The sequence below is a fragment of the Schistocerca serialis genome, chromosome 2 (assembly GCF_023864345.2).
Source record: "Schistocerca serialis cubense isolate TAMUIC-IGC-003099 chromosome 2, iqSchSeri2.2, whole genome shotgun sequence".
NCBI lineage: Eukaryota > Metazoa > Arthropoda > Insecta > Orthoptera > Acrididae > Schistocerca > Schistocerca serialis.
Genome location: NC_064639.1, coordinates 347046074 through 347070333, shown reverse-complemented (window position 1 = coordinate 347070333; position 24260 = coordinate 347046074). Strand labels below are relative to the sequence as shown.

Sequence of the window (24260 nt, the reverse complement as noted above, 5' to 3'; positions counted from 1 at the left end):
AAAAAGGAACATTAACGATTACTTACGACTTACTACTTAAAATCTCAGAGACCGTGCGTGTGTCGTATCGGATGATGTAATAAAAATCTATAGGTTGGAAATACAGCGCCATCTAAAGGTTAATAAATGCAATTTTTATTAGCAGTAATTTATCAAAGTATGGAACATCCTTTGCTGGGGCTGCTTTGACTTGCAGGCTTTAAGCAGTTCGCTGGTGCCTTGTACCACTCCTTCACTCGCTGATTTTAGATGCATTAACAGCCGCTTTTTAGATGGTTGTCTTTAAATTATTTACCCTGATTTTAATGCAATTCTCCTATGAAAATAAGCCAGGTCACAAAATCTGCGGGCTGGGCCATATTTGTGCGTTCTATCGCATGAGAGAAGCTTTCAATGTGGATGAAAATGTTTGTTGGAACAGTCTCTACTGGAAGTACATATCAAAAGTTAGCAATGATAGCTTTAGTTTTAGAAATATGTCCCGCAGATTTCGAGACCCCTTTTTTGCGTGAATTTTTGTAGTTATGTCTTTTAGATACAGTGCGACTGTTCAAGAACAATGCATTGCTAGAAAGGTTATTTAGTTTCTCACACAATGTAAAAAACAAGCAGTTACTGTTTGTTTCCAACTAACATTTGTCATTTAGTAGAGTCTATGTAGTAACCTTCTCCTCGACACTGTGAGCAGCACAGCGTATTTAATTAATTCTATAATTATTTAATTTCATTTGAAGAGTAATTTAATTGCTGATTTTGGTGATAACTTATTAGCCAGAGCGCATTTATGTGGTTTTAAAATAAAATTACTCTGAAGGCGCAATACAACTTTAATTGCTTGACTGAATGCATAATTAGTAGCATTATACAGCACACAAATGGCTGGATGATTAATGTAAAATGGTGTCTGAAACGTTTCATTGCTGTTCATCCTAAAATGACAGACCTTACGGTACAAGGCAATACGCCAAAACATACACTGTTCAGCCAGAACACTATAACCACGTACCTATTATCCTATGTCCACTTTTGGCACGGATAACAGCGGAGACGCGTCGCGGCATGGAAACATAAGGCCTTGGTAGGTCGCTGGAAGGAGCTAGCATCATATTTGCACATACAAGTCACCTAATTCCTGTAAATTCCCAGATGTGGTCGATCGGGTTCAGATCTGGCGAGTCAGATGGCCGGTACATCAACTGGAACTCGCCACTAGAACTATTCCGCCACAATGCTGGACTTACGACAAGGTGCACTATCTTGTTGAAAACTGCCACTGTCGCTGGGAAACAAGAGTCATGAAGAGATGTACGTGGTCTGCAACTAGTGTACGATACTCTTTGATGGTCATGATGCCCTGCACGAGCTCCACTCGATCCATGGATGCCCACGTGCATGTTCCCCAGAGTATAAGGGGGCGCCATCAGCTTGTCCCCGTCCTGCAGTACGGGTGTCAAGGAGCTGCTCCCCTGAAACACGACGGATTCGAGCCCTTGTAGCAACACGATGAGGAAGGTATCGAGATTCAAGAGACCACGCAACGTTTTGCCACTGCGCCAATGGCCATGCGCTCATTTGAGTGGTAGTTGTCAAAGTGGTGTTAACATTGGCACATGCATGGGTCGTCGCGTATGGAGCACATCGTTAGGAGTGTTCGGTGGACTGTGTGTTCAGACACCCTTGTCCTCCGTCCAGCATTCAAGTCTGATATTAGTTCCACCACAGTTCGCTGCCTGTCATGTTTGACAAGTCTGCCATGCCTGTGTCGTTTGACATCTGTAGCCGGCCAGAGTGGCAGAGCGGTTCTAGACGCTACAGTATGGAACCGCGCGATCGCTGCGGTGGTCGGTTCTAATCCTGCCTCGGGCATGGATGTGTGTGATGTCCTTAGATTAGTTATGTTTAAGTAGTTCTAAGTTCTAGGGGACTGATGACCTCAGGAGTTAAGTCCCATAGTACTCAGAGCCATTTTGACATCTGTAATGAGAGTGGCCCCCCAATCCCAGGACGTCTGGACGTGGTTTCACCTTGGTTCGCCACGTGTTAAAGACACTCACCACAGCTCACCTCGAACACCAGACGAGTCGTGCAGTTTACGAAATGCTCGTTCGGAGCCTCCGAGCCGATACAATTTGCCCTCGAGCACTTTCTGCATTCTACGCACGCACACACGCTAATTGATGCTACATGCACCATGCGCTTGTCTGACTAGCAGTCGTTCTTCGCCAGGTGACGCTGCTACCGCCTAGACGGGTATATCAATAGCAGGTCCGTGGACATTATGTTGTGACTAATCAATGTATGTTCCATTGGCTCAATGGCTCGGAGCACTATGGAACTCAACTGCTGAGGTCATAAGTCCCCTAGAACTTAGAAGTACTTAAACCTAAGTAACCTAAGGACATCCACACATCCATGCCCGAGGCAGGATTCGAACCTGCGACCGTAGCGGTCGCGCGGTTCCAGACTTGAGTTTCACAAAACTATACGTACAAACATATTTTGCTCGACTTCAACGGAACTAGTGGCCTTTAAAATTAAAGTCACTTTTGTGTAGAGTATATCGGCGATGTGGGGGATGGATTAGGTGACGAAGGTTCAGTAAGAACAGCAAACAAACAAAATTCTGGATGTAGGGAACATCCTCGGCTGTAGAAGCATTAAGTCGAGCTGTCGGAACACAAGTGCTTGCGGCGACAGAAGTAGATGCGCGCTGCCGCGCACGGAGTCTCTCGTTAATAAAATGCGTTCATGGCTGATACGATCCAAGAATGATGTCTCGTATGTTACCAAAATTAATTGCAAAGTTTACTTAAAGACTTCCACGGTGGAAATTTGTACAAGGTCCAACAGAGCGCGAATTCGTCAGCGACGACATTTTTCATTACACATGCGGAGTGGTTTCACACCTCTTATGGTATTTTATTTTTTTATCTCCGAATACTTTCATGTTTTCACTACAAAATATGTGTTACACGCTGCTACAAATGTTCAGAATGTTCATACATTTTTTCAGTCCACATATCAGCTGCCTGGAATTTTCTTTTGGAAAGTACTCCATCGTATCCTATAGCAAAATTAGATGTCTATATTTTTTCCAGACTTTCACAAAAATTTGGAATTACCATTACTGGCAATGCTATAAGACGGTGAGATGAACCTAAGGTGCCTATTTTCATTATGACAGCTTTAGTTACAGAAAGCTCCTGCGGTTACTGACAAATGACAGTTGCAGCAAATACTGTAAGCAAATGTATTGTATTCTTCTTTCTCTCTGCATTGCAGTATAAAATCATTCTGCCAAAGAAGCGACTGAATTTAAAGTAAAAGATGTTTAATGCGCATTTGCTTGCTGAATACGTAATATGAGTTCGACAAGTAGTTTGTATGATACCGCGTATGGCAGTTTTTGATTCGACACTAGGGCCATTATTGGCACCTGGGTAACATTTTAATGTCTACACTCGCTGTTTCTATTACTTTTGTTCTTTGATGAAGGCTAGCTGTGTTCCTCACTCAAGCAAGCAATCTATCTGATCAAATGGCCTTGGCCTGAAACCGATGAAACACAAAAAAAATTCTGTGTGCCCACTTTTGGTCCGTGCCGTATATTTTTCGTGAAAACAAATTGGAAATTTGTGGTAACTTCCTGTGGGACCAAACTGCTAAGGTCATCTTCCCTAGGCTTACACAGTGCTAAATCTAACTTAAATTAACTTACGCTTACGACACCACACACACCCATGCCCGAGGGAGGACTCGAACCTCCGACAGGGTAGCCGAGCGAGGCGTGGCAAGGCGCCATAGACCGCACGGCTCGTGAAAACACAGGGGTAAAATCATACCAAGTGTTTCGTATTAATATATAACTTGTCAGTCCCTTTAATAAAATGGTTACACAGAATAGATAGATCACAAGTTTGAACTGTATGCCCAATGGGCCAGCTACGCAATCGTGTCATACCATTTCTTCATTTTCTTTTTGACGTTTCCGTAGCGCTCGAATTATTTCGTATAATTTAAAGCTACACTGACATCACAAGAAAACTGCCACGCCACAGGAACAGAGTGATCGTTTTGTAATTTTTTCATGTGGACAGAAACCAATACACAAAATGACATCGCCTCTTACTAGGTTATTCTTCTCTCTCTCCACAGTATGATGACAGAAGTCATTTAAAGCAGCTTTAATATCTGGATAAACATGTGTTAAATGTTTTTGTAGTTCTAAATTCAGTCTCTTCTTTGGCAGACTGATAATACAATGCAAAGTACAAAGAAAGGAGAATGCAATACATTTGCTTACAGTATTTGCTGCGACTGTCATTTGTCAGCAAAGACGGTGTGAGAACCTTGAGGCCCCTATTTTCGTTACCACCACTATAGTTACAGAAAGTGAAAGCACTTAGATCTCTTTTTATCGTTCTAAGCTCCTGTGGTTGCTCTCCCCACACATGGCCTGCACCTTCCACGAGACGTCGTGCTCGCTACCAAGATATCTTCACATTTGTTTATACCCGACTCCACCAATGCACAAGAACACATTATATTAAGACATTTTGAGATCTGTCAGTTAAAATTTTAAATAATTTTTGTAAATTACTGGGTGAAACATAAGATTAAATTAGCATTGTTCCAGGTTTACCATGGTTTAACTTAGCGTCAGGATTAAATTAGACTTGTTCCAGGTTTACCATGGTTTAACTTAGCGTCGCCCGCATGGTAAGGTTCAAATCAAAGAGCTCTGAGCACTACGGGACTTAACATCTGAGGTCATCAGTGCCCTAGACTTAGAACTACTTAAACCTAACTAACCTAAGGACATCACACACATCCATGCCAGAGGCAGGATTCGAACCTGCGGCCGTAGCAGTCGCGCGCTTCCGGACTGAACGCCTAGAACCACTAGACCACCGCTGCTGCATGGTAAGGCTATTAGACTGCGAGAATCAGACGTTCCGCGCTACGAGTGCATCTCTGTGCCTTGCCGCAACAAGGATTTTCTTCTATGGAGTTTATGTGAAGGAAATAGAGCGACTGGACGTGTGAGAGGTGGAGAGAGATTGTACTGTTGTGAGGCGCCATTACGATTTATAGTAAATGTTAAAATAGTTTTTTTGCACAAAAAGAATCCAATAACTAACATCAAGTATTCATGGTGTGTAAATATCCATACCGAAAATCGTTCATTAACACGGTACAGATATTACGAGACGTAGATCGCTCGGAGGTGAAGTTTGGAACGATCGTGCGAACGTGCATTTTCCACGGTCAGAATTCGTCGAGAGATTATCTCCAAATTAATAAACTTTAACTTGCTAAATTGTAACTATCATACAGATTCATCAAACAACAGAGCACACAGTTGTGCCGAACGACTTGCTTAGCGAGTAAAGGTTTTAGAGATTTCAGGTGGAGCAGATAACGATGAGGAATTTCCGCGAGATCGCCGCTGCGGAATACAACTCTTGCTCTCCTAAGGTATTTAAAACGAAATATTTATGTTTTCCAGGTTTTCAGGAGAGTAAAGCTAAAATAATATAAGGAACTTACCTAAACCAACTAAAACCAATAACTAAACCAATACTTAAAATAAAAGCACACCTAAAATATTTATTTATAATAATAAATAAATAAAAATATCTTTAATTAACTAAATAATAATAATATATTAAACTGCGCATAGAATTGGAGCAGCGTGGTTTTTGTCTTTCTTGAGATATGGTACAGTACTTGCAAGTGTAACAGCAAATCCCCCTTCCAAGTAACTACTTGTTATTCTTAATCCATTCTTTATTCAGTCGTGAAATTACATTTTGTGACTCTCGAGTGACAGTTGTTCTTTCGGTCTATTAATGACTATCACCTGTGCTAAACGTAATTCATTGAGTCATGAGGATTCCCCGGTAAGTGGAAGGTACTTTTATTCTGTTTTCATTTTTTTTCTTATTTTTGAGTCATCATTTTTCGGATTGCTTTGATGTGTCCTGCCACGAATTCCTCTCCTGTGCCAACTTTACATCTCAGGGTAGCACTTCCAATGTGTATCCTCAATTATTTGCTGGATGTATTCCAATCTATATCCTCAGTTATTTGCTGGATGAATTCCAATCTCCTATAGCTTTTACGCTCTAGAGCTCCCTCTACTACTCTTAAAGTTATTCCTGATGTTTTAACAGATGTCCTATCATCCTGTCACTTTTTCTTGTCGATGTTTTCCATATGCTGCTTTCCTCGCCAATTCTCCGGAGAACCACCTCATTCTTTACCTTATCAGTCCACCTACTTTTCAACATTCTTCTGTAGTACAACATCTCAGAAGCTTATATTCTAGTCTGCTCCAATTTTTCCACGGTCCATGTCTCACTGCCATAGATGCTGTGCTCCAAACGTACATTCATAGAAATTTCTTTCTTCTCTTGGCAGGAATTCTGTTTTCGCGAGTGCCAGTCCGCTTTTTATGTCCTCCTTGCTCTGTCCGTCGCGGGTTATTTTGCTGCCTAGGTGGCAGAATTCCTTAATTTCATCTAGTTCGTGACAATCGATACTGATGTAAAGTTTCCCGTTATTCTCATTTCTGCTACTTCTCATTACTTTCGTCTTCCTTAGATTTACTCTCAACCCACATTCAGTACTCTTTACACTGTTCATTTCATTCCATAAATCCTGTAAGTGCAGTTGTTGAAACTTTATCTTCTATCGAAGCAAACAACAGTTACGAACGCCATAAAGTTTTTTAGCTCAGCGCTTGATCAGTATACCCGAAGAGAACTACGTAACATAAGGAAAAACTGCTCCTAAAAGAAACTCCTCCCGAACAGGCCATGAAGGCCCAACGGTATTGACCGCCGCCGTGTCATCCTCAGCTCATAGGCGTCGTTGGATGCGGATATGGAGGGGCATGAGGTCAGCACACCGCTCTCCTGGCTGTATGTCAGTTAACGAGACCGGAGCCGCTACTTCTCAATCAAATAGCTCCTCAGTTTGCCTCACAAGGGCTGAGTGTACCCCGATTGCAAACAGCGCTCGGCAGACAGGATGGTCACCCATCCAAGTGCCAGCCCAGCCCGACAGCGCTTAACGTCGGTGATTTAACGCGATCCGGTGTTACCATTGCGGCGAGGCCATTGGCAGGAAAAAACCTAGTATTATAAATTTTTGGAAGTTCGTAGAAATAAAATCTACCCGATAATACGATTTCAGTTCTGAGAAGGTGGCAAAGACTACGTCTACGTACGACAGCAACACCTGATATTTTGTGAAGTCCAGTAGGAGGAGCGCAAAGTCAAAACGCCTTCAGAACTGTTACACGTCGTTACTGGAGTTTCTTGACACATGCTATACGTGGCTGGTTGTGATGCATCAAGAGACAAGGCCCAGATAGAGCTGTAAGATAAGAGATAACCGAGGCAGTGTGCCAGTGGTAGCACCAGAAGCGTGTTGTGCGGTCCCCAGACGACGCCTGGTACGTACTGCACGGCTCTCTGTTCTGCTGCACTATTTCTAAGGCTTTTGCATGGGTAATATCAAAGCTGCTGTGACGCTCAGGAAACAGGAGGCGAAATAACAGGTCATGGAGGTAGACTGCATTCCACTATATTTCCAATTTTTGACAATTCGCCCAATTTAATCTACGTCATTCTCAATGTAGCGATAAAGGCTAAAGATCAGAGAGGCTGTGGTAATTTATTCTGATATCATCCGCTGTAATACACGTACACTATTACACGCTGTAATACACGCTACACTGGAGTACAGTGATAATAATGGCCGATCTGTCCATCTGCTTAGCTGAGGGGTAACGTGCTTGCATCCCATGCGTCAGGCCTGGGTTCGATCTCCGGCCAGGTTGGAGATTTTCTCCTCTCGTAGACTGGGTGTCATGTTGTCTTCCTGATCATTTCATCCTCATCACCGGCACGTAAGTCGCCCAGTGTGGCGTCGACTGAAGTAAGACTTCCTTCCAATAGGCGGCCGAACATCCCCGGATGGGGCCTCCCAGCCCACAACAGTATAGCCTGACGATGAAGTATAATCGTCGAAACGTGTCACTAAATAAATAATTTAATTGTCAACAAATTTTGTGACTAGTAGCGGTATTTTAAAACGTTTTCTAGGACTATTTAGGCATTTTGGATTTCTTTAGACGGGAGTTTTCCTCTGACATGCGTTTTCTAAACGAGTATTTTTACTACACCTATGAGACGACATCATTCATTATTTTGTAATTTTGAACTGAATACCGATTTTCACTTATACTCCCCGAATGCTTTTATTGTCTCACGTCGGGTCCTAGTAGTGCTCCACTAGCTCTTGAGAATGACATCCGAATCAATGTTCTAGTTAAACGCTGTTCCACACGACACAAATTTATAACTTCAAGTGGCCATTAAGCGTTGAAGACTATTGACAGTATTTGCCGGACACATAATAATACTGGCCGTCTAGGAGTGGGACTGAGAGTTTGTGCAATAATACTGAGAACACCACAAACTATGGAAACATATTGCGCTACCAGAAAATATTGTGCCGTCTGTGGGTAGTATTGCCAATAGTCCCTATTGTCTCTCGCTTGCTATACAGACCAAGGAGGCTAGGTTAGTTTAGGTCTGTTGTGCGGTAAATGGGTTCAACACAAAAGACCATTATTAGTACAGCGCATCGAATTATGTAAATGCACATACCTGCCGGCATTGTGGGATGTTAGGATATAGGAATACAAAAATGGGAGGATTAAGAATGTTAAATCGAATATGTTGCTCAGAAAATCCTTTTTAAATAACTAACGCAAAAAATGGTTCAAATGACTCTGAGCACTATGGGACTTAACTGCTGAGGTCATCAGTCCCCTAGGACTTAGAACTACTTAAACCTAACTAACCTAAGGATATCACTCACATCAATGCCCGAAGCAGGATTCGAACCTGCAACCGTAGCGGTCACGCGGTTCCAGACTGAAGCGCCTAGAACCGCTCGGCCACACCGGCTGGCTAACTAACGCAAAGTTAGTAATAAAAGTATACATTGATATTTCTCTTGGTATACATTACTTACCGGAATATAATCCTTCAGTGTACACATCATTGCTTGACACGTTTCCATAACTACTGTGTGTCTCACTCACTGGAAGGTGAAACTGCACTTGTAAATGTCAGGTCTTCGAAAGAATTGCCAGTAACAAGGTTAGCAACAAAATAGATAAGCACTGACTTGATGGAACTACGTCTCTTGTATTATCTTGTTTGATGATACGGAATACGGGCGTCCGCAGGAATTTTAGAATGTATGGGGAGAACCATTCCCAGTGAACAACACACAAAAAGTTACGATAACCTTCTATTTTCTACGTTCACCCTCATTTCTCTCAACAAATTTCGTGAGTGATCTTCGATGCTCCTTGAAACAATTTTTCATCCACCTTTGTTTCCTGCATGCAGTAAGTATAACAGCAGCAGCGTATTTATTGTCCAGCTTCCGAACTAGAGTATTACCGTACAATATTGCTGACAACATTATTGAGCAATCTACGGATAACGTTAATAAGATTGCACAGTATTTGTGTGCAATATTATTGACCGTCTAGCGGATCGGGGTCGCTTGACACCAAACTATAGCCCGTATCACGTACACTATGTGATCAAAAATATCCGGACACCAGGCAGAAAATGACTTAGAAATTTGTGGCGCTATCGATCGATAATGCTGGAATTCAGTATGGTGTTGGCCCACCCTTAGTCTTAATGACAGCTTACACTCTCACAGGCATACGTTCAATCAGGTGCTGGAAGGTTTCTTGGGGAATGGCAGCCCATTCTTCACGGAGTGCTGCACTGAGGAGAGGTATCGATGTCAGTCGGTGAGGCCTAGCACGAAGTCGCGTTCCAGAAAATCCCAAAGGCCTACTGTAGCATTCCGGTCAGGACTCTGTTCAGGCCAGTCCATTAAATGGATGTTATTGTCCTGTAACCACTCCGCCACAGGTGCTCGATCGTGTTGAAAGATGCAATCGCCATCCCTGAATTGCTCTTCAACAGTGAGGAGCAAGCAGGCTCTTAAAACATCAATTTAGGCCTGTGATATGATAGTCCCACGAAAAACAACAAGGGGTGCATTACCCCTCCATGAAAAACACGATCAAACCATAACAATACCACCTCCCAATTTTACAGTTGGCACTGCACACACTGGCGGATGACGTTCACCGGGCATTCGCCATACCCACACCCTCTATCAGATCGCCACATTGTGTACCGCGATTCATCACTCCACACAACGTTTTTCCACTGTTCAATCGTCCAATGTTTACGCTCCTTAGACCAAACAAGGCGTCGTTTGGCATTTACCGGCGTGATGTGTAGCTTATGAGCAGCCGCTCGACCATGAAATCCAACTTTTCTCACCTCCCGCCCAACTGTCACAGTACTTGCAGTGGTTCCTAATGCAGTTTGGAATTCCTGTGTGATAGTCTGGATAGATGTCTGCCGATTACACATTACGGCGCTCTTCAACTGTCTGCGGTCTCAGTCAGCAGAGGAGGTCGGTCTGTACGCTTTTGTTCTGTACGTGTCCCTTCACGTTTCCACTTCACTATCACATAGGAAGCAGTAGACCTAGGCATGTTTAGGAGTGTGGAAGTCTCGCGTACAGACGTATGACACAAGTGACACCCAATCACCTGCCCACGTTCGAAGTCGGTGAGTCCTGCCGAACGCCCCATTCTGCTGTCTCACGATGTCTAATGACTACTGAGGTTGCTGATATGGAGTACCTAGCAGTAAGTGGCAGCACAATGCACCTAAAACGTATGTTTTTGGGGGTGTCCGGATGCTTTTGATCACATAGTGTAGCATGGAGCTTCCGGGCATAGAGGCGGAGCGGTAGCGAAGCGTGGAGAGGATAGCATCTGCGTTTGGTCACTCCCGCTGGAGGTTCGAGTCCTCCCTCGGGCATGGGTGTGGGTGTTGTCCTTAGCATTAGGTTAGTTTAAGTAGTGTGTAAGTCTAGGGACCGATGACCTCAGCAGTTTGGCCCCTGAGGAATTCACACACATTTCAACATTTTTGATAGCATCTGCTGGTGCGTGGCATCAGGTAATCGGCAAACGAAGTTAGAGTTGCCAGATGGCTCGGTTTTGCGGGGCAGTACCGATATCTGATTTAAAAAAAATTAGCGTCCCAAAAATTGCTTTTGGGACGCCAGTTTATTCCCGGTTTTGTGATGCCAAGGAAATATTCTCAGACCGTCTATTTCTTCCTACATGCTGGAGTGGATTTGTGTTTTAACTGCCACTGTTATGCAAAATAATGATTTTTGTTTCACTGTCGCATCTGCCGGCATCTTTCAAGGGCCTTTATTGCGCGTAACGCTTCTTTCTATTATTAACACTTGTCTTGGGATTAAATTCAATTAACACGTTGCAGCTACGTGGTTCTCTGTCCGAGTCTTATTGTGCTTAGTTCATATTTGCGTGTGTGTGAAGTGAACTCCAAATGCCAAAGCGAAAGTGTTCCATTCAAGACATATATATAGAATAATAGAATAATGGTCTTTCATCAAACGAGGAAGACTTAACTATGGAGTGGAATGTGGAATATTTAAATCATATGTTTCCATTTCACATGGAGGAAGGGCAGATATTACAGATCATTTAGGCAGCGAAATGCATAAATCAAACATGTGCTCTGCTAGCACATCAAAAAAGAAGTAGACAACTTTTTTATTTCAAAGTCTTCAAAATAGTGCCAATCTGTAGCAGTAGCAGAATTGACAATGTGTTATCATACCGTTAAACATCACATGTCTATTAAATCTGTAGACTTTACATCTAGGCTAAGCTCCAATCTTTTTAACGATTCTGTCACAGCGAAGAGTGTGACATTGGGCAGAACAACACTTTTGAAAGCTGTTTTGGGACCTGAAAATGTCAAACAAAGCCGACCGTGGTGCCCGAGCGGTTCTAGGCGCTTCAATCCGGAACCGCGCGACTGATAAGGTTGCAGGTTCCGAATACTGCATCGGGCATCGATGTGTGTGTTGTTCTTAGCTTAGTTAGGTTTAAGCAGTTCAAAGTTCTAGCGGACTGATGACCTCAGACGTTAAGTCCCATAGTGCTCAGAGCCATTTGAACCATGCGATTTGAAAAATCTTTTAGGAGTTGGCTCCCATGCTCACAATGCTCCCAAGAAAACCACTGACGTTATGAGTGTTGACGTAGTAACCTTTATAATTAAACTCTAAAGAAGTTTTGTGAGTTTGTGGGCATAGAGTATCATGCATTGTTATCACATACAAAATCAAGGTGGTTATGTTTGTTTCTTGCTGTGGAGAGAGTACGGAGGTTGTATGATGCTCTTAAATCACTCTTCCTCTTAGAACAAAAGGCACCTAAATTTCTACAACCCTCTTCCAGAATCCGTTAACGGAAGTATATCTGTGGTTCCTACATAGTCAGTTGAGCGTGTTTTAGAGCAAATACTCGAACTTTAGAAACCACACAGGTGCGACTTTGGGAAAATATACTAGCAGTATTGTAAAGAAGAAAGTTTTATTCCACTTAAAGTGACATCTCTCTTGGAGAACAGGGAGGTTGCATTGTTGTCTTTGTTATTGTGGTCTTCAGGCCTGAGACTGGTTTGATGCAGTTCTCCATGCTACTCTATCTTGTGCAAGCTTCTTCATCTCCCAGTACCTACTGCAACCTACATCCTTCTGAATCTGCTTAGCGCATTCATCTCTTGGTCTCCCTCTACGATTTTTACCCTCCACGCTGTCCTCCAATACTAAATTGGTGATCTCTTGATGCCTCAGAATATGTCCTACCAACCGATCCCTTCTTCTAGTCAAGTTGTGCAACAATCTCCTCTTCTCCCCAATTCTCTTCAATATTATTATATTCTTCTTGAAGTCTGAGGGTATTTCGCCTGTCTCATACATGTTGCTCACCAAATGGTAGAGTTTTGTCAGGCTGGCTCTCCCATGGCTGTCAGCAGCTCTAATGGAATGTTGTCTACTCCCGGGGCCTTCTTTCGACTCACGTCTTTCAATGCTCTGTCAAACTCTTCACGCAGTATCGTATCTCCCATTAAATCTTCATCTACATCCTCTTCCATTTCCATGATATTGTCCTCAAGTACATCGCCCTTGTATAGACCCTCTACATACTACTTCCACCTTTCTGATTTCCCTTCTTTGCTTAGAACTGGGTTTCCATCTGAGCTCTTGATATTCATACAAGTGACTCTCTTTTCTCCAAATGTCTCTTTAATTTTCCTGTAGGCAGTATCTATATTACCCCTAGTGAGATAAGCCTCTATATCCTTACATGTGTCCTATAGCCATCCCTGCTTAGCCATTTTGCACTTCCTGTCGATCTCATTTTTGAGACGTTTGTATTCCCTTTTGCCTGCTTCATTTACTGCCTTTTTATATTTTCTCCTTTCATCAATTAAATTCAATATTTCTTCTGTTACCGAAGTATTTCTACTAGCCTTTGTCTTTTTACCTACTTGATCCTCTGCTGCCTTCACTACTTCATCCCTCAGAGCTACCCATTCTTCTTCTACTGTATTTCTTTCCCCCATTCCTGTCAATTGTTCCCTTATGCTCTCCCTGAAACCCTGTACAACTTCTGGTTTAGTCAGTTTATCCAGGTCCCATCTCCTTAATTTCCCACCTTTTTCCAGTTTCTTCAGTTTTAATCTACAGTTAATAACGAATAGATTGTGTTCAGAGTCCACATCTGCCCCTGGAAATGTCTTACAATTTAAAACCTGGTTCCTAAATCTCTGTCTTACCATTACATAATCTATCTGATACCTTCTAATATCTCCAGGATTCTTCCTTGTATACAACCTTCTTTTATGATTCTTGAAGCAGGTGTTATCTATGATTAAGTTATGCTCTGTGCAAAATTCTACCAGACGGCTTCCTCTAATCTGATATCTTATTTATTTTACTAAATCAATTGATTACAGCAGTAATTTGCAGAAATATATCATTTTTTAACGTTAAGACAAGTGTCAGAAATGTCCCGGTTTATGATTATCAAATTATGGCCGTTTTTACTTAATTTTAGAGAAACGTCCCAGTATACTAGCAATAAATTCTGGCAACCCCTTAATGAAGTCCACGTTGCCGATCTGTGTTGATTTTCCTACGGTACATGACATTATACGTTCAAATCTATGGCCGAAATACTAAATTTTAAAACCGATTTTAATCGATTGTTTTAGGAGAAATCTTACTTCACGTCTCGACGACGATGCGTCGACTGCTCCATAGCTAACACAATTTTGAGAAGACGTCAAGTACAATTTTTCTCAAAATTACAGCTGCCTAACGATAAGTTCTTTGAAACAGCTTGTAATAATTACCGTTTATTATGATTTGAACTGTATTATAAGTAAAAACGTAATACACAACAAAATAAACTTCAAACACAAACCCCCTGCTTCTGGTCCATAGAATTTTTAAAAATATGTGTAAGGATTGATTGTTAGTATTTTTGACAGTAGTTGAATGTAATCACTGTGCATAAAAAGAAGTATAAGTAGAAAAGACTAATGCAAAAAACTGTTGTACAAATGGTCAGAATGTCATAATATTTTTCTCTGTCAACAGGCGTTATGAGTGTAAACCAACTCATTCGTCATTACAATGATAAAGCAAACAAACGATCCTCTGCAAGTAACTCTAGGGAATGCTGACCGATAACAGGGAAAACCACTGATATCTCGACAGGTAACCGTCTCTGTCATTCTAAGGTAGGGTGTCCATTTCATTTTCATTGAAAAAGGGGACATTTAATATAAATTACAGAAAAACCTGGGACAATGAAGGAAAAAACGGGACATAAATATTGTATTCACTAAATTTAATACACATACAAGTTTACCTTTACAACGTGCACTCAGATGATCCCAAATCACTTTTTACAATCATTCTGCCACACTATCACCGTACTTTTCAATTTTATGTACTTTATCAAGAAGTGCATTATCGTTTGCAATTGTATCATAAAAGTCAATACACGATACACCATTAAAGTGTGTTTTGACAATGAGCAAGGCCCTCACTGTTTCAACTTTCATTCTGTTTTGTTTTTTTTTTTTCGTTTGACCACAGAGTTCACTACCAAAAACACACGTTCCACAGCAGCATTTGGCAAAGGAAATGCCAGACAAAACTCCACCAAATGAATCATGTTAATGTTTTTACTTTCGAAATAAGCAAATATTTTACACCACGTTCCTCGAACACTTTCTTTGTCTCCCTCTTCACTTTTTATGAAGTTCTGTGCACATGAAAATTCATTGAACAGTTCGTCTTCATCAGGAAAATTTGGTACAATACTTTTAAGAAAAACAAAACAGTCCTGAATATCCTTCCACTGTAGCTGCTCCTTTTCAATATTAACCCAGTCAAATGCTTTGAAAGGTGTGAGAAATGGTAAACACCATTCTTTAATATACTAAATGCAAGAGTCATAGAAGATGTCAGCATAAATATGAAATTGTTATACAGTAATTTCACCCTCTTCTTCCAGCTTTCTTAGAGTCTCATGTACAAAGGATGTGAGAACTCTTTCAGATTTTATACATTGTAATTTGCCCAATAATTCGTTTATTTCTTGATAAACTTCCACGATTGTGATTTCTTGTTTCTCAATACATTTAATTGTTGTGGAGAAAGGTTTTAGCTGGCTAACAAGAAACAGTAGAAGAACAATAGACACAGGGTTATCAAAGAGTTGTCTAAGGATAACATGACACTTATCAAGGGAAATGAAATATGATTTCAAAGCCGGAAATATCTCTACAATTCTTTCCAATGCTGGTAGCAGAGATAGCCACCTTGTCTTGCTCTGCCCAAGTACAGTTTTGTATTCAGTTTCAGTAAACTTACAGAATGACTTCAGAGATTCAACTCTTACTGTATATATGTGGAAATGCTGGTAGATTTTGTTTGCAATTAATTGGTAGTCGATGGGTAGGCAATCTGAGCCAGTTTGTAAGGAATTGTGCACCACATGTGCTGGACAATCAACACCTAGTATATTACTCACTGTGTTCTGCTGCAGTTTATAGAACAAATTTTTTTTTCCTTTCCTCTGCTTACCACCAAAATTCGTGTTAGTGTTGTCTGAAGAAACTGCAATCACCTTTCCCTCAAGATCATATTTCTTTAAAACCTCCAGCACATACTCCTGAAGTAAATCTGAAGTTTCTCCAGCTAAATTAAACAATTCGAGCACTTTCACCTTGATGCCATTTTCAGGGTGAAAATACCTGATAAGGAGAGGAACCAACTTCAAATCCAGATGATTCGATGTATCAGACAGGAATCGACCACTTTTCAGTTCATTTAAAGCCTGCTGAGCTGCATACGGTGCAATAACATTTGAAATGATTGCATTACATTTTGTGTGTCCACATCTGAATTTAGGATTGAAAAGTTTTCTAACAACTGCTGTAGTACAGTCCATTGACTTAAAGCTATGGTTATACATTGCACTGTGGTATGCAAACGTAGCTTCTTGTGCTGCCAACTGCCTATCCATTTCTATTACTGATTTTAAGTTTACATAGTAGTCACTTACACGTTTATTTGCTCTTCTCGTTTGATCACTCATGCGATGCTTCTTCGTCTTAATGCGATTCACAATGTCAGACCTTCCACCATGACCAATAGCAAATTTTGATCTGCACAACGTACATTCTACAGTGTCTCCACTACCAGCGATAAAAGGAAACTCGCTTTTTATATCACTGTTAAAACTACACTTTCGTTTTGGCATAATGAAACAGTGATTGCACAGTCCAAAACAGAGAGCAAGTATCAGTGGTGTAGACTATCTCTGGACCGAAAGGACGGATTCATTGGCTCGATTTAGAAGACAAGAATCTTCGTTATTATTCGTAACCTATAGTGCGTTTAAAATTACTTGCGATTTTTGACAGTTCGGTACATGTTTCGGGTATGCTGAAAGTCATCACACGCTTCCTAGTGTAAATAATTGCGCAGTTAATACCAAGTAGCGTAAAATACTCTAGCCAAGCGGAATCATAAAAAAACGGGACGTTTGAGCGTCCCCAAAAACACTTTCGGGACAGCGGGACATGTTGGTAAAAAACGGGACTGTCCCGGGAAAAACGGGACGAATGGACACCCTATTCTAAGGTCTTCTCCAATTCGTGCTTTGAAAATGAGAGACATTTTCTTGTGGGAGTTTTTGAAGAATTTCTCCGACCGCATACTCGCATGTTGTTAGAGCAACAAGACGCTGAGAAAGGCTTTTGTCCTTGGACAAGATGTTGATTATTACAGTCCGCATACTACATGGGATTTCACATTATAGTCAATAAAGGCTAGGAAGTTCTCCTTTACTACATATGCAACTAATATGTTGACTAACACATTTTTAAACAATGGGTCTTTAAAATCAAGAAATATTATTACTTTACTTTGTTCCAAAGTCTACATCGCAATACCATAGTCTCTCAGATCTGAGTCTGTGTCCGAACCATCTGACTATAAATTTACGATGATAGGGTAAAAACCTATATCCATCACCTCGCTATCAAAGCCTTTTCCTGAAGCTTTCCAGCACGCTGCACAGACTGAGCGCCCGCTGAAGGGGGTGTGCCGTCTATTGCTTCAAGCAGAAGAGATTCTGTTTCTACTTTCTTGAATCATTTGCTTTTAATCTTTGCCCAAATGAATTCCATGGGATTATACTGACACTGATATGTGGGTAAACGCAAAACTGTGTGTCCACATTCACGTGCAAGAAAATCAAGTCTGCACTTTCTGTCGTGTAACTTACATAAATTAATGAGCTGCAGGAATGCGGTACGAGTCTGCTTTATTCTGTGCGAAGTATTTTTATTTTTAAGCCAGAGCAAGGTATCAGCTTTCATGATGTTTGTACCTCGTGTTTTATCGGTAACAGCTGTATGATAACTAGCGTGGTACATTATGATGACCGACTTCGAAGCAAGGTATGGCAAGATTTGTTCGGTGAACCATTTCACGAAACTGACAACGTACATTTCCGAATCGTAGTCACTGCGGTTTTTCTTACACCTAAATACAAGATTACTCTCAGGAACAAAACTAAAAGAAGAGTCGGCATGCAGAACAATCATCCAAGAACCTATTCCTATGGGAAATTTAAAACCACCCTTAGCATCATTCACTTTCTACCATGTCTAACTGGAATGATACTTGAAACGTCCTCTTAGAACAATTATACATGACTGTGCTTAAACTGACACACAGTATTTTTTAGCGCAACGCAATCTCACTTTCATTAATCCCTACAAAAGAATGGGCCTGACTAACATTAACCTATACCTTTCACAAATCACTTACCTCACAAAAATCTTCGTTACTTTACTCGAACTACTGCAATACAGCGAGCGCCACTACTGCCAGCTAAATAAAAGATTCAAACTACTGAAGGCACTAACTACTGATAGGTATAGTTAGCAAATGAAAGATTATGATAAAGAACAAACAATGTATTTACCTTAATAGTCATAATATATAAAGCGGTTCATGGCATCCAGTCTTACAAATTTCAAAACTCCGCCATTTCTCTCCCCACATCCACTACTGCTGGCGGCTCACCTCCAACTGCGCAACGCTACGCACTGTTAACATCCAGCTGCCCAACACTACAATGGCAGACAACAATGCAAATTAGCCACAGACTGCACACAGCACAGCCAGTGATTTTCATAGCGCTACGTGGCGTTACCAACATAACAACCTAAACAGCCTACTTACATACTGAGCACCCCTCGTTTCATCATGGTAATTCACTGTTGTTGTACCTCCTCTTCTTGTATCGTGCATTTTTATAGGGGATGTGGTTCGTTCTTCACCTATGACACTTCTTTCAACTAAAAATTCTCTTCGTAACACATTTGAAACCAATACCTTCCATAATTCTTACACTGACGAAGCTCTACCTTTGAAGCCAATATTATCATGAATAATTAGAACTAGTTTTTGTGATGTTGGGTATTAACGATCGTTGTCAAAACCATTCATTAGTGTTACAGGTTTCTTGCGATTTCGATGCTTTCCAGGAGACACGAAACGAACTTTTGCTACGGTTTATGCAGCTCTGACACTTTCGTTTACAGTTCTTCCTACAGTACCCTTGCGGACACCACATGCTTCTGCAGTCCGTTCTTGTGCCTTCAAATGCCAGTAGTACGACTCCTCCTTTTAAATCCATGTTTGAAAAAGTTATAAATGCGGTAAATAATCCCCAACGTCAACTTGTGAAGCACTTCATGCTTATTGCCGTCACCTGACTTTTTCCTTTAATGGCACTAAAATATTTACAGACGCACATTTTCAGCTATATTGCTACAAGGGGAAAAAATACGACAAAGTGTTGAATGAATAATTCGGTTGTCGCGGAGTACGACAAACAGTGCAGCATGCAGGAGACAGATTCTCGCCGTCTCGCTGTTAACTCCCTGCTAGCCGCTCGGGAAGAGAGTGAATCTTATTGGCTGCGAGTGGTTAACGTGCCCGCCCTCCTACATGACGCGGGTTTTAATTCGTAACCATCGCTCATGCGCTAAAACTGGTACGATAACGTCACAGTCAAAATAAACACTGCGCGACAAATACGTACCGACATGCTCTATCCCTTGTGGGCTCAATTATTGTTTCCACATTATTAGTTTCGTAACTATTCTGATGGTATTTTGCCTAACAAGAAAGTTTGACCGACGAGCGAATAGACGTTTGCACGAAAAAAATAATAAAATTCTTGAGCGATAACATTCATTCTTTTGGTTTGTTATGTTCCACACTGCACTGAGTTGCGCAACCGACGACTCGGCAGCAGCGCACGTGCCCCTGGCCGTGGACACGAGGAACGATCTAAGCGTATGACTTAGCAGTCCGTCCGCGGCGTTGCAGGTCACAGCATGGGTCGTAGCGTCTGCATACAGGTACGATTCACCACGATGTTGTGTGTTCTTTTGTTTGTGACATCACGTAACATAATAGAAGGTGATAAAGTTAGTAGAGGTACAACTATTATTTGTTTGTTTGCAAAAAACGAAACTGTTATTTAGTATGCTGTAATGCTGGGTATTTTTAACAAAGACGCGTTTTGACTTTCATTTAAACAGCGTTTTGTGCAATCATTCTAGAATATTATACAATGTTTCTCGTTTTGCAAAACACTTTTAGGTATAAGACATTAACATGCATCCTTTCTCATAAAACCAACCATTTGACTTTCCTTCCGCCTGTCTCACCCACTTCACAATGTTTTCACGTTAGCACGTATCATGTCACGTTCCCACGTTTCCCGTATATTTTTGATGAAATTGATAGTTTCTGTTTCCAAGAACTTAGTCCATGTATAATGATAACTTCACACTTTCAATAACGGCAGAGCCGGTCCGAGAACATTTTTCCATACAAGTGATTTATCATTTTGACGCCTCGCCTCTCCTCTTTTATCTCGCACACTTTCGCCCACGGAAGATATCGCTAATAATTGTGAAACGCAATGTACACAAAGCTTACACTTGGACACGCCCCTCTAAGCTTGGCACCCCAGGCCCAGCGCCACAGGACCCGGCAGAAGCGTTCCCTTGGTGTTAAATAAACATAATACGAGGGATATTCAGAAGGGAACGTTTTGGCATTAAAAAAACTAAGTACAAGAAATACATTTTATAATATACATCTGAAAGAGGGACTGACATACTACTTCTCCACATAGTCACCAAACACATTGAGGCACTTATAGCGGTGGACAAGCTTTGAAAGACCATCGTCATAAAATTCTGCCGACTGAGACAGGGGCGGTGGGAAGGGGGGGGGGGGCTATGGGTGCTACAGCGTCCCCCCACCCCCACCCCATGGAGTATCATATTACAATGGATAAAATTACTTCATAAATCAGCGAATATATTGCTCCCACGGATTCAGTAATTTTTTTTTTAATAATTATGTAGCAGTATAGGTTACAATGTGTTTCAAACACATTTTAACAAAAGAATAAAAGTGGAAAATAGCTTACTATCTAAACCAATAAATATCATTTAGCTTAAAATAGGCGTCTTATTATTTATTAAAACACATTTTTTACCCTGAACTCCAAAACAGTTACCATAAACTACTTTAAGCAACACTAAATTTTACGAATTTGTCGCTAGAGGACCCAAACTCTCATTTGTTAAGCGATATTCCATTCCCCCAACCCCCCCCCCCCCCCGGCCCATAGATGGGCCCCTTGACCGACGTTTAGAATCGCCTCTGGCCTGAGACTTCAGTCAGTGAGTCACGCCCGCCTGGAGTTCCGCGTCGTCACAAAAGCGTTGCGTTGCAAGCCACTTCTTCATCTTAGGAAACAAGTCGCTTGGTGCAAGATCGGGGCTGTAGGGCGGATGAGGGGAAAATTTCCCATTTGAATGAATTAAGGAGTTCTTCAGTGCGGTTTGCCGTGTGAGGTCGGGCATTGTCGTGCAAAAACAAAATTCTGGACTTCAGCTTTCCTCGGCATTTGTTTTGAACTGCTCTTCTAAGGCCGTGCAAATTTTTACAGTACTGGGCAGAATATATGGTTGCTCTATATTCGAGAAAATCAATAAGAAGCTCACCTTGCCTATCCCAAAACATTGTCGCCATGAACTTCTTTGTTGACAAGGTTTGCAAAAATCTTCTTGCTTTTTGGGGGGACCTTGTGTGGTCCCACTCCATGGACTGTGATTTTGTCTCTCAACTGACATGTTTCACTCAAGTCTCGTCACTGGTTATGATTCGATCCAGTAATGAATCATTATGTTGCCCCCTTTTGCTGTTATTTATGGTGCTCTGTAAGCATTATGGGCACCCATCGTGAATAAAATTTGTGGTAGCCTAGCTTTTGAGTGACAATTTCAAACAACAAAGTCCGTGAGACTTGTGGAAAGAAAGCGAAAGCTCTACTATTGTGAAGCGGCGGTTTTCAGGAATCGTTTCATCAATTTTAGCGACAAGATCGTCAGTCACAATGCTCAGGCGTCCACTCTTCTCATGATCATGAACGTTGGCTCGGCCATTTTTAAACCGAATGCACCATTTCCTGACGGAACATTCACTCATTACGTTGTTTCCATACAATTAACAATAAATTTCTATAGGTTTTAGGTTTTTGCTGACAAAAACCGTATCACAGACCGCACCTCACAACTGGCGGGATTTTACATTGCAATGCACATTTCAAATTCGTATATCGAAAAAGCCAGACGCGCAGACACGTTCCCGCTGTCTCGGATGGATGCCGACTGAGTTGCCGAGCACTAACACAACAAAATATACGCAATCGGCGCCCGCCTAGCGGCGTCAGACGGAAACGTTCCCTACTTTCTGAATAGCCCTCGTACTCTAACTCGTTAAACTTTCTTACCCAGGCTACATTTTTTTTCAGTACTAGCAAATGGCGTATCATAATCGTGGATGTCATTTCGTTGTGAAGACGGCAAAGCTTTAAGGCACGTGATACCGCACGTGCCATTTTGTGAAACCAAACAGTCCTCCACAGAGCGCTACTTTTAGCTAATGTTGACTCAGTGTTGCTAACTTAGTAGAGTTTCCACTAAAACTGGTGGTTTCTACCCTCCTTTCAGTGGCGAACTATTGATTCTAGTGGCTGGTGGGTTTTATAGCGGTTTGGTAATTCAATTTCAGTTAGTGAAAATGCCATCTCTCAATCACAAAGCTATTAATATGATTCAAAATATGTTATTTCTACTTTATTTGGTTTCAGGAGTACTTAACTTTTCCTGCGAAGATAAAACTGATGATTTACAATATGACATGTTTGGTGTCACCGCCAGACACCACACTTGCTAGGTGGAAGCCTTTAAATCGGCCGCGGTCCGTTAGTATACGTCGGACCCGCGTGTCGCCACTGTCAGTGATTGCAGACCGAGCGCCGCCACACGGCAGGTCTAGAGAGACTTCCTAGCACTCGCCCAGTTGTACAGCTGACTTTGCTAACGATGGTTCACTGACAAATTACTCTCTCATTTGCCGAGACGATAGTTAGCATAGCTTTCAGCTACATCATTTGCTACGACCTAGCAAGGCGCCATTATCATTTGCTATTTATCTTGTGATGCATGTACCGTCAGACCGATGTTTACCAATTATGGATTAAAGTTAAGTATTCCAACAGATACGTACTATTTTTGCTAGTCTCATATCCCTGACCTGTTCCAGACCTCACGCCATCCTGCGTGAGCTTAAACGCTTGCCTTTCGGCTTCCTCTCCTAGTGACTTGGCTGTCTTCCCAAGTCACAACAACATGAAACGATCAGTCACACTCTATAGACTACATGCGGGGATTACCTATAGAATGGACAGTATTTAGTAGCACCTAGTTATAGTTCATTTCACGAGCGAAGGCGGCTTGCGCAGGTACAGGGAGTTCAGCAACCGGTTTCAAACACTGGATGCTCACCTATTTCAATGTCGCTTCGAATAACCACTGAGTGCTTCTTGGCTCACGCAGGGTGCGTCACGTCAGTTACGCAGAAAAAGTATCTCGATTCGTCGTTCGTGGTGTACAATATACAATTGTGATTATTTCACCACTTCGTATGTGTATAACTGCTGAAACCCCAATACTCGCGAAAGTGTCGGAATTCTAGGCTTCAGGACTCATATTTAAAAGATTGGCTTCAAGTTGTTGAAAATACTATGGGTCAGGGAGCGAAGTACAAATTTTGTGGCATAGTTTTAACGAGTCACTACGGAGATTTGAAGTCTTATGGGATGCCAAAGAAGTATCTACAAAATAAAAAGGTAAGCAACATTTTTTTAATTGATTAGTCATTCACTGATCGGTTTTACATCTTCTACCACTCACGACTAAGTACATTGTTGCAGGTTAGAACTATGCAGCCTAGAATTACTTTTGAATCAGAGCCACTGGGAATAAACAAATAAGGAAGGAGCAAGACTTGCATTATTCACAGCCATGCATACCGGTATACGTGTAGTCGACCATTTGGGAGAGATAATCACAGTCATGAAAAAGATATCGAAAAAGTTCAGCTGCACCGAACTTAATGCACCTCAGTTATAAAAAAATGTGTTAGCGCCGAATTTCACTGACAATCTAAAACAAAATTGCAAAGATCAACCACTTAGCTTATTAATTGATGAATCTACTGATATTGCTGTATATACAGGGTGTTACAAAAAGCTACGGCCAAACTTTGAGGAAACGTTCCTC

The 24260-nt window shown here is 41.5% G+C and overlaps 2 protein-coding genes across 3 annotated transcripts in view; both read left to right on the top strand.

Moving 5' to 3' along the window:
• The first annotated feature begins 7419 nt into the window (after positions 1 to 7419).
• LOC126457151 (glutathione S-transferase D7-like) overlaps positions 7420 to 24260 on the top strand; it is a 137481-nt gene continuing 120640 nt past the window's right edge. Inside the window, exon 1 of the mRNA XM_050093223.1 lies at positions 7420 to 7462. The gene's annotated coding sequence lies outside the window, so the exon portion shown is untranslated. The remainder of the gene's footprint in view (positions 7463 to 24260) is intronic.
• LOC126457150 (glutathione S-transferase D5-like) overlaps positions 14647 to 24260 on the top strand; it is a 45627-nt gene continuing 36013 nt past the window's right edge. Inside the window, exon 1 of one of the 2 annotated variants that reach the window (XM_050093221.1) lies at positions 14647 to 14736. Coding sequence is in view for 1 of the 2 variants with exons in the window: in XM_050093220.1 (XP_049949177.1) it covers positions 19950 to 19973 (24 nt within the window). In the remaining variant the exon portion in view is untranslated. Of the gene's footprint in view, positions 14737 to 19933; positions 19974 to 24260 lie in introns of those variants that run through there. The other variant, XM_050093220.1, reaches the window with a different exon arrangement.